Raw genomic sequence first — 16,565 nt, 5'->3', positions numbered from 1 at the left:
CAGTCCAAAGCAAGAATGTATGCAATAACAATTGCAAGCAATTCACATGATAAAAGCATGCAACACCCCCAGTAAACTCAACAATTTACATCTAGAGGAAACCGAAGAAATCCAAGAAAACTAACGGAAGAGAAATTTTGGAGTATGGGATTAATATAATAAAATTTAGTCAAGTCTGCGTTTTGGGGCAAAAAAATCCCGTCTTACCTCTTCACGGCCATAGCCTTGACTTGGAGGGTTCGGATGCAGTATGTATGTGGCACCAAACAGATATAGGGAGAAGTATTGACTAACTCTGTCTAACGATTAAATAGTATTTTTAACTCTGGTATTAATACAAGTTTTCAATCTTGGATGAACAGCTCCGAACCTCAACAATATGCAGCAATGCATTGCTACATGAATTTTTTGGTCACCAGCAAAAAAGTCCACATAGAAGTCAATTTAAATGCATTGACCAATTATATTACCAGAGACACTTTCAGAACGTTTGTCTTTTGACCTAAACCCATCCTCCGTGCCTTGGATATACCTGAATAGTGAAACCATTATTATAACAACTAAATATGAAAGCTCTAAGTACATTTGAAATACCAGAGCTACGAATATAGTCATCCTTTCATCTGAATAACAGAATGCAATCCTAAACTCTTTACAGAATTCTGGTTTTATCCTATGCTCAAATCTTATATACGAGGAAAGAGGCATTAAAATACAAAGATATTTGTTACAATGATTTACAAGTAAAAGAATATGGTGATCTGATAATGAATGACCCTATTATGGACTCGGCCTTGTTGGAAACCATCCACAAATCAAAGAATATGCTAGCATATTTCTTTCTGTCCTTAAAGCCAGTGTGAACACACTTACTCAAACTAAGGCCAAGCCTTGTAATTTTTACCTGTTTTCCCTGTAAGGCCTCAAAATAAGTAGCCAAACAATGTCTGATTGTCTTGAATACTGCTGAACAGAAACAGGGATGGAACCAGGGTCTTCCATTCGAACTATTGGTTCAACTTTTTGCTCACATTTCAAGTCCACTAAATCAAATGATCAATAAATTAGACAAGCCCCAACCAAAACGGTGATAGATGCCTAGTGTGAGTCATTCTGCAAACCCGTTACTCTGTCACCATTGTGGCTATGACGAATTTTGTTCTTAAAGTGCTCAATGCCAGCTTCAACTCTTGCGGTAAAACCAACATGAATCCTACGCACTGGAATCGTTTGTAGCACTGGGTCTTCTTCTATACCTTCATGCCTTGCCCATTGAATAAGGCTGTGATACAAAGGAAAGAACCTTCTTTCGAAAGCTGTATATGTGAAGTAAGGAACTAGAGCGGAGATAACAACAAGTAGTGTAATGAACCAGTACATAGGACTGGGGCCACAAGCTTCAACAAGAACTTTGTATGCTGTAGTCGAAAATGTTGGTTTAATAGATCCATATACAAAAAGAAACAAATACCAGAATGCAATACTGCCCCATATGACTAGATGCTGTATCCACGTGAAATAACTGATGGCCAGTGCTATCTGGCAATTTACTGTCCAGACAATGCAAGTATACATGGTTGCTCCAAGGACCTCCATACCTGAAACTTGACCACCATGTCGAAATGCCTGATGCTTAAGGATGTTTGTAGAGAAAAAGAAAATAATGGTAGAACTACAAATCCCATTAAACATCCAGCCAAAAATCCGAGCCCAACGGAAGAGGATATTTTGTAGTCCTTCCTGATACAGAAGCGGAAACTGCATAATACACCATGAAATATTCATCATGATTAAAAAAACATACCAAACATATAGTTCCAAAGTTCAACAGAAACATAAACTGCAAGCTATAGACTTTATGCAAGGAAATAAGATAATTTTATAAACGTCCAACAACTGACCATAAACATGAGAGAAATATGACAAAAGTAGAAGCAAAATTAGCACAGGTCTTTGAAATTACAGTAATAATTCTAAAAGACTCATACCTGTAGGCAGAAACGTGCAGATACATCTTGCTCAAAAACTCCCAATGCAATAACTGGAAGCGAAGTAAAAAAGACATTGAAAAGTGACATGTACCAGTCATTATATGCTGCTTGTCCGGAAAATGAAGCATATGCTTCAAAATAAAACAAGGTAAAGCCAAAGGCAATGTTCTTGTAGAAAAAGTAACATATCTGCATAATCAACATCCAGATAAACCATGAGTCTGTGATTCAAGCACATTAAGATGTTATATAATAAAAATGAAATAAAACATATACATTAAAAGGACTTGATTTAATTACCATAGTTGCTATTCGTCGGTAACACCAATGGCCATGTACAAGAAGCAATCGTTCGAGGAAACAAAATTGAGCTATGGCAAAATCACTTGCCATAACGGCCTGCAATTGCAACTTTGTTAGTTTGATAAGAGCTACAAAGAGAATTGCACCAGAATTGAAACAGGAAGGTTCATAAAAAAATTAAATTAAAACTAATTTATTTATATCCTTGAAAGGAAAAGCAATGATACAAAAGGTAGTATGCTTCTGGACCTAGCTGCACCCTCAAACAATTCAACCAAACCATAAAAATCATTTTAAAGATAGAAAATGCAGATAAAGAAACAACCTGCATGCCTTCAACACCACTGATACCAATTCCAATATCTGCCTCCTGAAGCATGCCTACATCATTGGCCCCATCACCAATTGCTAATGTGGTTTTCCCGGTACCTTCCTTAACCAACCGAGTAACCTGTACAGTTACCATCTTTCATAAGACTAACAAATATCATAAAAATTGGCACAAAGCCTGGACGCTGAGAAAATTCCACCAACTTTCATGCCAAAGTCCTTGTCACAAGACACTAATATACAAACAGCTATAGCTTAGTTGCAGTACAATCATCTGAAAGATGCAGTTTACGGTGGTAAACATAAATGACAAGACATGGATTTTAATTATCTGAAAAGGCAAGTCCGCAATAAAAAAATCTTTGAAATCCTAGTGAACCTGGTTCCAGAGGAAACTTACAAGTGCTTTCTGTTTTGGTGAGACTCGGCAGCAAATAACTGATGCACAGCCAATAGCCACACTTAGAAACTTCTCTTTAATTTCTTTCTCCAATGCATATGCCAATGACTTCCCATCAATAATCAGAGCAAACACATCATCATTGCCTCTTACTGAACTCACTTGCATTTGTCCATCACTAATTTGTTTTCGTACACTTTCCCTGGAGACCTGAAAAAAGTAATAAAACAATGACATGTAAACTTAGAGTATGAGTCCTTTGGATAAATTGAAGATATAGATACATGTTTCAGATTCTTGTGAAACAGTCCTCAAATGAGACATTTACCTTTGAAATGGCTTCCTTGTCTCCTTGTGCCTCTACTACATTTATCTCAGGTGTATCCAATGTGATCAGTATTTGCTTCATTCCTTGTCTCAGAAAACTGCATGCAAATCTGCAGGGATAAAATCCATTTAAGGAAAATGAGTAGGGTAAAATGGTAACCATTAGATAACCACAGAGGTAAATTAAAAATTTAACTATAAACATATTCAAACACATGCTATCAAGTGCTTTAGACTATACCCAATATTGATGGCAGTTTCCAATTTATCTCCAGTCAAAACCCAGATCTTAATACCAGCCTGTGCTAGCTTGTCAATGCACTGAGGAACCTGCAAGTTATCAAAGAAATCACTTTAGTTCCTGTGAACAGATGGGAAAAAAAACACTTATACAGAATAATACAACAAAGCATTGTCCCTTTCACCAGTCATCAACTAATGACATCAGAAATTGTGCCACAAGAAAAGCAAGACACTTTTGTTATTATGACCCACCCCCTTTTGCAGTTTGTCCTCGACAGCAGTTGCACCAACAAGAATCAATTCCCTTTCAATTTTGTCTGTGACAGCATCCACTTTTGCATCCCGGTCTGCACTTACAGTATTTATAGCCTCCATAAATTCTTCATTCCAGACTTTGTACTCCTCTTCATCAAGCTCACGGTATGCAATTGCCAAGGTTCTTAACCCAGCATCAGCATATTTGCTTATATGAGTTCTTGTGGCTTCCTCAAACTCTCTCCCTTGCTTCTTTGACAATCTTTCAAAAATGACACTGCACGGACATAAAAATAGCCATTATAAAAGAATCTATCACCAAATACAAGCATTATAAGCAGAACAATCATTGGCATTGACTTTAACAGAGTTGCCTACATATCGTTGGCCTACATGCTTCCAATATTAATATAAAAGAGCCAGGACATGAGGAGGAAAAGGCCTAAGTTAAAATTCTATGCTTATCTTCAAGACACTTCATATACTTGAAATCTTTACACCAGCCGATATTTGGAAAATCTTTGTTCTCACATGTTTTTTCTCATAAGATTTTAAATTAATATTGAATCCTTGTCTTTTCATGAATAAATAGAAACGTTTTATAAAGGGTTGAGATCTAACCTGTCTGCACCCTTGCAAAATAGAAACAACCGATCGTCCTCATTCCTTACTATCACGGACATTCTTTTTCGAGCACTACTAAACTCCAATACATTTAAGATTCTGTACTCACTGCATAACAAGACCTCTATCACATTAGGGGATAAAATGGTCTGGATCTTACAGCCTGCACAATAAGCCTATGCAGCATCAACTTGGTATAACACCAGAAATCAACGGCAAACATCCTTATGGGAAAAATTATTATTTACAACACCCACCTCTCTACCCGGTCACGGGTTGGACCTGGTTCATGCAGCATAACACTTGTCTGTGTACGTTTGAAAAATTCAAAGCCAAGCTCCCTTGCTGCTACAACAAAAGCTGCTTCATCTGGTGACTCAGCTTCGTAACTGACTTTACCAGTCTCTTCATCTTCTTCAGGGATTGCAGTTTGGCAAATGGCCAAAATTCGAAAAAACATGCGAATAACATCTGCCTGCGGCTGCTGTTGCCAATGTCCTTTCATGAGGCGTTTGTCTCTGAAATTGAAACCTTTAATGTGAGGTTTCATCTCCATTTCAGTGCCGACTTGATCATTTATGTCATTGTCTTCAGAGGACAAGTTCTGCAACTCTGCAGCATTTTTCCCTAGCCTTTTTTCCATTGCCCTTTCCACCTCCGTCATACCTTGACCATATGCAGTACCCGCAATAGAGCACTTTAGGAACTCCATTGAATTGCAGGTCAGTGTACCAGTTTTATCAGATAGGATAGTATCAACCTGCCCAAGTTCTTCATTCAAATTGGATGTGCGGGCTTGTGCAGGCTTGTCTGTTTCTGCATAATACATTTGCTGGTCCTTATTAATAAACATTGTCTGTGCGACCTTCACAATTTCTATTGATACATAGAGAGAAATTGGGATGAGGTAACCATACAGGATAAGTGCTGTCACAAAGTGCAAAAATGCTGCTAAAGCTGGCTTATCAGGATTAAAATAAGCATTTGCATCATCAGGTCTTAAGTACCACCAATCTGGCATGTCATCCCTAGTTTTGACACCAAAGGCTATTGAACCAACCAATGCAATCAAAACCAACATACTGAAGAGGAAATAAATAATTTTATCCATTTTCCTCTCAATCCCACTTCTCTTTGATGGTGGATCAGTGGTGTTTTGCATCACTTTTGTATCATGCCCACTAAAAATTATCACACCAAAGATATATTCTGTGTTGCGGAGTTTTGAGTCTCTAAGAAGAATCTGCTGAGATGACAGAGGATAAGTTTGACCTTCATAGTCCATACTGCCAACAAATGTGTACAAGCTTGGATTTGGATCCTCACATTTGATAAAAGCCTTAAAGGACTGGAAACTTTCATTGTTATGTAACTGCGTTGTTGGCTTCAATGCTTGCTTTAACTTTAAATTTGTCTCACCGTCAAGGTTCATTGTCTCAACATAGCAAACACCATCCTCATAGCTTGATGAGAGTAACAAAAGGTCAGCCGGGAAGAAAGCATCCTTCTCCACCTTCACTACATCTCCTACCATCAAATTTTTCCACTCTGTTTCAACAAAGTTACCATCCTTTGCATGAACTTTGACAATTCGATTATTCACCTCCTTATCCTGCAAGATATAAAAATGTCTTACAGATCCATAAAAAGAAAGTCTGGTCGCAAATATTGCACTATCCCGACAAAATGTGCGAAGACATTTATTATTGCAGCAAAGAGAAAATATATTTGAGAATTCTTTGAATTACAAAAATCAAATTGAAAGTCTCAGGCAATGATTATGCCAATTAATGTTTAATATTCATACACATTGCTATGACCCACAACTTGAATGTGCCAAATATTATGCCGCTATTCAAATAGCCAGAACCACATTATTCCTGAAAGTTAGAGGAATATGCCATGAACTCAAGGGCATAAGAAAAATATCACCTAAGCACTGCGTTATGCAGTATACCCTATCAAACATCAGAAGGCAAAATTAATTTTATGATAAACTAAATTCTACACTAACCGGCCCTTTAGTACCTATAACTTCTATTTTGCAAATAATAAGAAGATATATGCCACATTGTATCATATGATATGTAGGATCTAGTTTAATTTGGGATAGATCATTTTTAATAATAGGCTAGTTAAAACCTCAAGTGAGGACCTAGAGCAGTATGATTTTTAATACATAAAACACTGTGTTACGCAGTAAACTCTATCAAACATCAGAGGGGCAGCTTAAATTTATGATAAACTAAATTTTAGACTCACTAGCCCTTCAGTACCTATAAGTTTTATTCTGCAAACAATAAGAAGCTTCATGTCACATTGTGTCATATGACTTGTAGGAGTTCAATTCGATATAGATTATTTTTAATAAATGGCCAGTTAAAACCTCGACTGTGGACCTAGAGCCACATATAGAACTTCTATTTCACATTATATCTTTCAAAAGCTGGATGTTTGTTTAATGACGATAGTTTACACTCTAACAACTTAACTGTCATCTTAAAAACAGATATAATGCAACTGTATATGTCAATTACCAAGCTGCAATTTGAATTTTTCATAAGTAACGTATGTGTTGTTCTCCATTGTATGTCCTGTCCTATCTGATATTCAACATTCTTTCTCTACTCATCAAAGTAAGAGTTACAATCATCAATAAGCTTGGTTTGAGTGCCTAGTCAGTAATTTCAAATCTGCCTGAGTCATTCCACGAAAAATACCACATAGAGGAGAGCACCGAGGCCATGTGCGGACCTCCCAAGTCATGGTAAAGCAATGGACGCCTAACAATCATGGAGCTATGTGTGAGCCCTGGGTTTTGCTGGTTCAAAGTAAATAAGGCTGATGCACCTAGCAAGGAGAAACTAGGCCTCTAATCACCTTGGCAAAGATGGGGATACAATAATTCTCTCATTTGCTTTCTCAATTTAGAGTCGGCGTCAAACAAAACATTTTCACAAGTCAAGGACACCAACAACAAAAATGTATTCCACAGAGATGAGTTCAAATACCAACCTGCAAGAAGCGATTCCAGTCTTCGATTCCCTCCTTTACCATACTGACTCCAACAACAAACACCAGTGGTGCAATCAAACTTGAAGCGCTAAAAGGTGCCAAGGGAGTGAGAGACAAGGCCGCTGCGAAAAGAAAGTATATATTCGCAACCCTTCTGAATTGCTCAAACAGAGCCTTTGGAAAGAAAGTCGCCAAATTATACTTGGTAGTGGACACATAGTTGGGCCTATAGGGCTTCTCTTGGTGCTTCTCTGGTTCATTGCAATATACAGTTCTGGAAAAACCAGGGCCTCCAACGGGCAAGGAGTCCTCCGTCTGTAACGATGATCGACCGCATGAAAATGTATATAGCTTGCTAAGGTGGATCTTTCTCTTGGGCCTATGATCAGGCATCTTGTCTGAACTCCTTTACAACCCCGCTTTCAATTTCGGATCTGTAATATTAAAAATATTACTCTACCTTATGATAACTTGAGCCAGACTAGTTCAAATCCTATGATGAGATGAGCCAGCAAATCTTTTGTAATAATTCCTTGCCAGTTCAATCGGGGTTTGATTCTATTGAAGCTCTGTTTCTGCTATAGGGTTAACAGCAGAGTCGGCCAAAGAAGAGATTTAATTTGTGGGTCTGCATCCAAAGTAACTCTACGGATTTGTTCTTGGCCTCCTTGTTGATTAAATCGACCTATCCTACCTGGGGGTTTTGCAATTCCTTTGTGCTATCAATGCCAAAAATCTCCTGTAAATGTCATCCACTTTGAGAAGGCTTGTTGATTCTGGAAATACACACTGTTTATCTATCAGGGCTGGTTTTGCATATACAAACTGCGTATCCTTCCCGATGATAGTGCAAATCCTTGGGCATTTGTAGACATTACTACCAAAGCTGAAATTTAACTCGGTGGACTGCCGCTTACGTGCAGGGATCAACGGAAATCTCTTCCTATCTTCAAAAAACACAGCTAAAACTTATGAACCAGGACAAACGGAAAGTCTGCAGTCTAGAAGGTCAACTTACTCCGCCGCCATCTTGAGTCACCACAAATATAATAATAATAATAATAATGTTCTAGTACAACGAATATAGTGTTTCTCTTTTACTTTTCCTCTTTCCCCATTCCATTTCGTTGTTGTTGTTCTCTGTTTGCGACCCTCCCACCTCATTCCCCATAGGTGGTCAACACAGAAACCAAGACCGACTAGATTTGCATTTGCAATTGCATCCGCTGAGACTCACTCCTTCCTCCCTCCTTCACTTGCACTTCTAGAAGCATCGGGAAACCATTGACCGGCGATTGATTGATTCCCTTTTCCTTTCTTTCCACACACCAAAACGCAACGCCCGCCCACATGCCCAAATTCACACCCGTCCCCAACAACCCACTCCCACGCCAAACGTGAAGTGATTTCTTTTATCCAGTGGATAAATGATCCATGCCACAATCGCTCGCATTTCCACTCACGGAAACCATCGCATCGGAAATTGGAAATTGGAAATTGAAGATCCAAGAACGCCAACACCTTATTTCGCCGGGAATCCTTATTTGATGGCCTTAACTACACTCTCTACTTTGGTTACAAAAGGGGTTGTTTACTTACGCCACAATTTTGTTAAGACGGTCTTTTTTTGTGCTGGAATCTGGTCAAAATTTTAAGAAATTTAATTGTCAGATCAGAACGCAAGAATTTTCCCGGTAAAAATCCGGGAATTTCTACTAATACCGGAAATTTATTTTTATTATTTTGAAGCAAAATTGTGGACGGTTTAGACTACGCGGTTACAAAATGCACACACCACGTTCAGTCAATCACCTACCATTTTCCAACATGTTTGGAACACTTAATATTCCTTGCTTGGCTGGCGGCAGGAAGCTTCCTATTTTATTCACCTCCAATTTCTACACCTTTTTCTTTATTTATACACTGTTGACGTTGCCCACCTGTTGTATGTTAATAATAAACAACAAAGTTCTATTTCCACTTGCCATCCATGTTCTGCCATCAACGTCCAGGGTTCGAACCAGGCCGCGTAGGATGACCATATATCCACTGTAATACCAAACCCACCCACCCTGGTTTACTATTGATGCACGAAAAAGAAGACAAAATATATATCCATGAATCCTGTGCCTTTGCCTTTGCCTTGGCCTTGTTGTTTACTATTGTTGCACGAAAAGGACAAAAGATGCATGAACCCTTTACTATTCCTTTCTTGTCAAGTTGTCCCTTCAACCACTATCCCTATTCCTATCCATATCCATGTATCATACTCTAATCAACCACTATCCGTATCCATGTATCATAATGCAATGTAATCATGTCTGCCCCCATCCTTCAACTCCAACTAATCATATTTTAGGTTTAAATTAAATTAAATTATTTTAACTTTTCAATTACCACCCTTAACTCCAACTAATCCCATTTTAGGTTTAAATTAATTCACCGACTACGAGTAATGACAAAATTTTAAATAAATAAGATTTCTAAGTACGAACTCCGCATTATTTATTAATATTATAATAGGGAAATATTTAATGGTCCTCGTTTACCCAACTTACATAAAAGCATGCCCACAATACTAAGATACTTCATTATTATAGAGATTAAAACATAGTGGTCATGAAAACACAAAAACCCGAAACCCAAGCATTATTTATTGAGTGATTTAATAACTAACTTCAAAACTTGTTTTATTTATTGAGTGATTTAATAACTAACTTCAAAACTTGTTTTATAACGCTATTGTTCTTGATTTTTTGTTTTTGTGGGGTAAGAATTGGTTGAAATTACAAGTTTGATCTGTGCATTTTGCGTAATGAGTGGTCAAAGATTTTTAAGATGTTGAATTTATTTATGTATTCAAAAACAGAGCTTAAACAACAAAAATAAGATTTGACCAAAAATTATTTCCTTCAATTTTGCCAAATTCCAAAACATAAAATAGTTAGACAATACATACACTCTCCATCCTAGTATGGAAGAAAGGTTGTAATGTTATGTTATGTTATGTTATGTTATTTATTTTATGTTATGTAAAAGTTTTGAGCCAGTCAAATAAAAATAAAATTATTGACATCCCATGGTTTTGCCCATGGTATTTGTTATGATATGTTATGTTGTTTTATGTTATGTAAAAGTTTTGAGTCAGTCAAATAAAAATATAATTATTGACAACCCATGGTTTTGCCCATGGTATTTGTTATGATGAAACATTTTTAAAGCTTTGAGGAAATCGTTATGGAATGCAAGAGTGCCAGCTTAAATTAATCTTAACTCTAGACTTGATACTAATCTTAACTCTAGACTTGATACGCTTCATAGATCTGAATTTAAGATGCTTTTAGGTTGGTAACTTAACCAAACATGAATATAGTAAAAGCAAGTAATTCATGGTGTTTTTGTAATTTTCTTTTTCGGGTAAATTTTACTATTTCCATATATCAAAAAGAGACATCAAATTAATGAAAGGTTTGTCCTTGTTTACCACTTGAAACCAAATTAGAGACAAAATTGAAGTTTTAGCAACGAATTTACTTAAGTATATCAACATAGCTAAAAAACAAAACTAAAATGTTTGGCCACTAGGGCCATAACTAAACTTGACTAACAAAACCATAGAAAGACAATTCCAATACATAAATTGCATAGAGACTGTCAATTGAACTTATCAAAGTGAGAGACCTCCAGTAGAATAGGCTCCTTGTTACTGCAAGGGAGCAGTCGAGGTTAAGAGGAATGCCTAAGTACACCTCCATGCGGTTGAGCCTATGATCCATGGAGCTCATGGCAAGCTGCACCTTATCTAGCATTAACAAAATCTCTTTTTTTTTGCCTCATTCCTATCAAGAAAAACCTTGCCTAACAATAGCTTCACGTGTCAATAAATGTCCATCGTGTACGTATTCTGGTTGTAGCATCCCCTAATGTGGCCCCTATTTAGCGCCCAATCAACAACTTTAGTTAATACCTCTATGTCAATCAAACAACATATTTCCTCTACAATTTCTCTTTCCACCAGCTCAGTTTCTTCTTGAATCAACCAATGAGTATTTCTTTATGTGTCAATAAGCATAGCTCTCAACCCTTTGCTAGGTGTGACAACCTCCTTGCTCTCTGTAATACATCATGCCTAGTCTTTTATGAGCTCTTTGCCATGGCATGGTGGATGAGTAGCAACAAATAAACAGAAAATGACCACTAGGGTGAAGCTCACCCTAAGAACTACCAACGGATACCCCTAAATAATAAAAGAATTAGTTGAAGGAAATGGGTTGGGATCCCAACGTGAAATAGGTTAACAAGGAGGAAGATAAATTATGATAGCAAAGAAGGCAGACCTGGGCAAAAAGGTGAGAAAGGAAAAACTAAAAGAGAGAAATCTAGAAGCAGAGCTCAGCCCCCACAAACAGCAGAGAAAAGGCCCAATAAAGGAAAGATGAAACATTCGACACACCAAAGAGCTAGGGGAGCTACAGAGTAAAAGAACTAAAACCAAGAGATATAAAAGAACGCCCAAGAAGTTACAGGAATAAAAGTCATATGAATTGAGTTTAACAAAGCCATCATGAACCAAAATTCAAACTTCAAATCACACTTATGCAAGTTGTGAAGCCATCCCTCGTGCTAAATGTTGACACCTTGCACCATGAAAATTTGCCTCAGATTGAAATAATGGTGGATCATGGGGAGACTAGCCCGCAATGGAGAAAGCAGAATTAGAGGAAAAACTAGCATTCACAATAGAGATATGAAGAATCAACCCCTAAAGTCTCTCATTAAAAGTGTGCTAGAGCTACTTGCCCTCATAATCATAGATATGTTAATTGCCATACGAAGCCATGTGATTGTGCATGTGGATTGATTATCAATGGAGGGACACATTGCCATGTCCTCACCCTTAAATTTTGGGTGGGATGATGGCAATATGACCCTCACCTATTGCACATCAAACACCCTATTTGGGGGAGTTCCAAGAGTTGTTAATAGTTGAAGCTTAAAACCTACATCCCTCATTGGCTAGGTGGTCCACAATCTTATTATCCGATATATGAGAAGGAATGATGACCAAAATCAAGTGTAGCAGACTGGCAATCCATTCCAAACTACAGTCAGCATGCCAAATGTGGGAAGCCTTACTAGAGGTTGTGTCATTCACGATTTTGGAAAATTTATTGATTATTAACTAAGAATCCCCTTTGACTAGAAGCTTTGAAAATCCTTGGACTAGAGCTATTCTTAGGCCCTCTTCTAAGGTTTTGAGTTTTGTAGCATTGTCATTGTTGAGGCCCATTGGACCAGAAAATATAAAGTGAATCAAGTCGTGGTGATCTCGAAACAACCCTCCATAGCCTATAGAACTAGGGTTACCTTTAGATGCATTGTTGAAATTTAATCTAAGGAAATCCTTTGGGGGAGGACTCCAAGACTTATGGTTAGAGGGGAAGTGAGAGGGGGGAAGGGGGTGATGAAAAGAATAAACCAAGATGGAGATTCTAGGCTCTAAGGGTCGAGACTTCATCGTCATGAGTCTTCCAGTCTTGCGTTGTCCACTATCTTACAACCATAAAATAATGTATGTTGTTCTTGATAAGGTTCCACGAGGAATCGTGGGGAAGAGCGATATTTTTTAAAATTCGGTGATTTTTCTTTCTAGATGACCCATAAAAGGACTTTAGGGAGGAGGGTCTAGATTCTATTTAAAATGGGATTCTGGAACATCCGCTTTCTCTGAAGTTCGATTGTGAGGGGTATATTATCTATATCACAATCAGTGTGGTGCATGCATCTCTTTAGAGTTCAAGATATGATGACAGTGTAGGGGCAAACAAATGTTCTAAGTCTTCAACTATAAATTTGCAGAGGTGGAAAATGGATGGTCTGATGAATTTTTGGTGAAGGAGGGCATCCCATTTTAGAGTTTCCACTTAAACTAAAAGCCATAGAAAGAAATATACTTTTTTCCATAAGTTTTGAGTCCAAATGGATTTCCAAATAACAATATCCAAAAGAAATATGGATGAGTGAGGAGATGAAAATGCAGAAAGAGTGGAGTGTGAATTAAGGTCTCAAAATCTATGCCTCATGAATACATTTGTCACCAAACAACAATAAGTAAATCTATGCACATATAAGTACTCTAGTCTATCAAATAACACAAGTAAATATGTTGTTACATAGGTACTATAGGCTATCAAATAACACGAGTAAATCTATTGTTACACAGGTACTTTTACTACTTAGGAGCAAACATACAACCGTAGAGAGTGAAACTAGAAGCTTCATTACACAATTTCACAAAAGGAAAGACATACATGAAGTGATATACAAAGGGGAAAACATATTGTGCATTGCTCTGATTGGAACAAAAAAAACTACTTCATTAATCCTTGAAGATGGAGTCCAAATCACCAGTCCATGACATTTAGCAATTGTATTAGCCCAAGGACCTCATAAACAAGAAAATTGAACCAAATTCAAACCATAGAATTCGGGCCTCTTGGGTGCAAAATTCTGGAACCCTTGTTAAGTGTTTCTTACCTCTTTTTATAAAGAGAAGGGGATCTTTGAAAGAAATTATAAAATATGTCAGTCAAGCTCTAGTTGTCTAATCAACTAGCTGTCTTAGCGTACAAAGGTTTGTTGCCAAAATTATTACAAAGGATTTCATTCCTTTCTTTAAAATACAGAAATTACAAAATATCAAAACATGGGAAAACTGAATGATGGTTGAGGAAAATATCTCCTTGTCATTCCTATGATGGCCGCTGATCCGAACACATATTTGCCATGAAGTTCTTCTTTAGCTACTATATTGGGTTGTGTTATATTCTTTTCATGATTATCCCACACGCAGGGGGTGTTATAGGGGGTCGAAAGTTTCCCCTGCACGTTGTGTAGGGCACTGTCGTGGGGTCACAAGGGAGGTGGCGAACCGCCCTATCGGGGGGTATGTAGGGGGGCGGTAGCCCCCATGCACAGGGCCCGGGGCAGCTCCTCGGGAAAAAAAATTGGACCCTATATTAGGTGGGCGGACCTACCTATGGCTTTGTGCATGGATTTCACACATGGTTTTGGGCATGATGGTTTACTGTCCATGGTATTTTGTAGATCCGGTCAAGGGAACTACAGTTATTATCTAATCTAAGGTTAATGGATTGGGGTTTATAGATGCTTCGACATGAACATATATGTATTGTAACATTGAAAGGAACATAATGAAAAATCAATCTAGTAGTCTCGGTTTTGGGATCCAGGGGAAAATCTCTGTGTATATATGTTTTATGTTTTATGCTCTCCCCATTGTTTATTTTCTGTTTTTTAGAATTCGTATGCAAGTAAATTTTGTATGGGATTAAAACCTACATACTCGGCTGATTTTGCTATCACTTTCCTCTTAACTGTTTGAACTTCCCACTTTCTAGAGTTGGGAGCATTCAACTTTGGTGGCCTTGGTGGTGTTCAAAAATCATAGGTGTCGTCTCATCCATCACTTACCTCTTTGTGTCACACTATCAGAGCCCAATATGTCCTGTAATATTACCATAGTGCTATATCATAGCTTTTCCCTATCAAAACTTTATTGTTAAAAGACATTACGAAAACAATGAGTTCCGATCCCATGGCCCTTTATGGCCCTTTTCCATTGCTCCTTGAAAAGTGTATCCCATAAGACCGAGGGTTGTGACCTACCGCTTAGCCTTAATGTGCTAAACGTTCAGACTCCTACCAGGGGCCCTTCTCCCTTGTTAACTACTTTGCACCCTTGGTTTGTTGATCTCTTACAGCCATGTGTCAGCCCCATTATCAGAGCCTCCTTATTAGAACTTTTTCAAGTTCCCACTATTATAAAGAGTCGACATGCTCAACCTCTGATATGCGATCTCCAATATGACATCATCACTCCACATGGCACCTCATGAGTGGTGACATGTGTCACCCATATTTTTCCCCTTAGCCCCCCACAAAACGCTAAAACTTCTTGTCACGTGCCCTTCCATACCGCCACATCATGCTGACATCAGATGCCACTGTAGTTTTACCAGAACCAATCATATGCCACCACGTGTCTTTATTCGAACCAGCCATATTCTGCCACACATCTTGCTAGAGAAGAGAGAAAAGGGCCCGCCCACCTTTTGGTTTTGCGATGAAATTCTTTGTTAATCCTTTATTGGTGTTTTTGATGGTTTTTGTTGGCTTAGTGGGGCCTGACCCAGGTTCAGAAATGATTTAGCCAAGCAAATCCCAGTACTACTGGCTCTTTCGACAACAGTCTATGGGGCATGGACTGAGGTCTCACCTGAAGTAGTATGGGAGGGTGCTAGAACCAGGTTTCCGCACCCTAAGGATGTTTGATATGTGGTGATTGGTATGCGGTCCAACCTTCGCACTTACTGCACTACGCGCACCTGCGGGCACCCCGCGCCCTATGATATTGTCTTCGCGCAGTTCTAGTCGCATCACGACGATTACTTAGATTAAATTCACATATAAACAATCATAAATGTAATTACCAAATGAACACAGTAAATAACAGAGTAAAGTAATGCATAACATCAACATACAAATTTGAGAATAGATGCACAAAATACACTTCTCTTTATTAGCTTTCAAATCCAAGTACAATCCCACTTATAGACCTGACTCCGCCTTGCACACTCAGTTGCACAGGTCCGCACACTCAGCTACAGACTCTACTAGGCCTCTGGCACTCAGCTGAAAAACCTCTTCCTACTACTACGACCCAATACACTTCAACTTTCCCTCTATGCTCTGACCATGCCTTCGCATCTATCTATTACTCACTTTATTACTCGCCAAAAAACTAACTTTACACTTAGAGCCTCAGTCTATTTATACAATCCCATGGTCCACGGACCATGGGTAGGCTGACACAACTTTACATTAAATTACACCATTTTAGGGTGGACAACCTTATGACTTATCCTAGACGACTCGACTGATAAGGAGAGGAAAATCAGGTAAGGTTAGAGGAGATACTCTCGCCTTCCATCCGAGCACAGGTCGTGTTCATGCAAGGAAGGAGAGCTTGCTTGACCAGAAGGTTTAGGAAGTAG

General features: G+C 38.2%; 1 protein-coding gene across 1 annotated transcript; it reads right to left on the bottom strand.

Annotated features, from left to right (window-relative positions):
- Positions 1–433: 433 nt before the first annotated feature.
- On the bottom strand, positions 434–8,758 carry LOC149205222 (putative phospholipid-transporting ATPase 9). The gene is made up of 11 exons (XM_089394958.1): positions 7,489–8,758; positions 4,731–6,085; positions 4,471–4,581; positions 3,847–4,126; positions 3,593–3,681; positions 3,353–3,461; positions 3,025–3,234; positions 2,620–2,745; positions 2,292–2,390; positions 1,989–2,180; positions 434–1,758 (listed from the first exon to the last, which is right to left on the bottom strand). The coding sequence occupies exons 1-11, from the start codon at positions 7,879–7,881 to the stop codon at positions 1,099–1,101; spliced, it is 3,624 nt and encodes a 1,207-aa protein (XP_089251084.1). The 5' UTR covers positions 7,882–8,758; the 3' UTR covers positions 434–1,098.
- Positions 8,759–16,565: the final 7,807 nt, after the last annotated feature.

This window comes from Pinus tabuliformis, chromosome 1_2 (genome assembly GCF_031772625.1).
Source record: "Pinus tabuliformis cultivar Carrire ecotype Pingquan chromosome 1_2, CPIR1, whole genome shotgun sequence".
In the NCBI taxonomy this organism is placed as follows: Eukaryota; Viridiplantae; Streptophyta; class Pinopsida; order Pinales; family Pinaceae; genus Pinus; species Pinus tabuliformis.
This window is presented reverse-complemented; position numbering and strand designations above follow the sequence as displayed.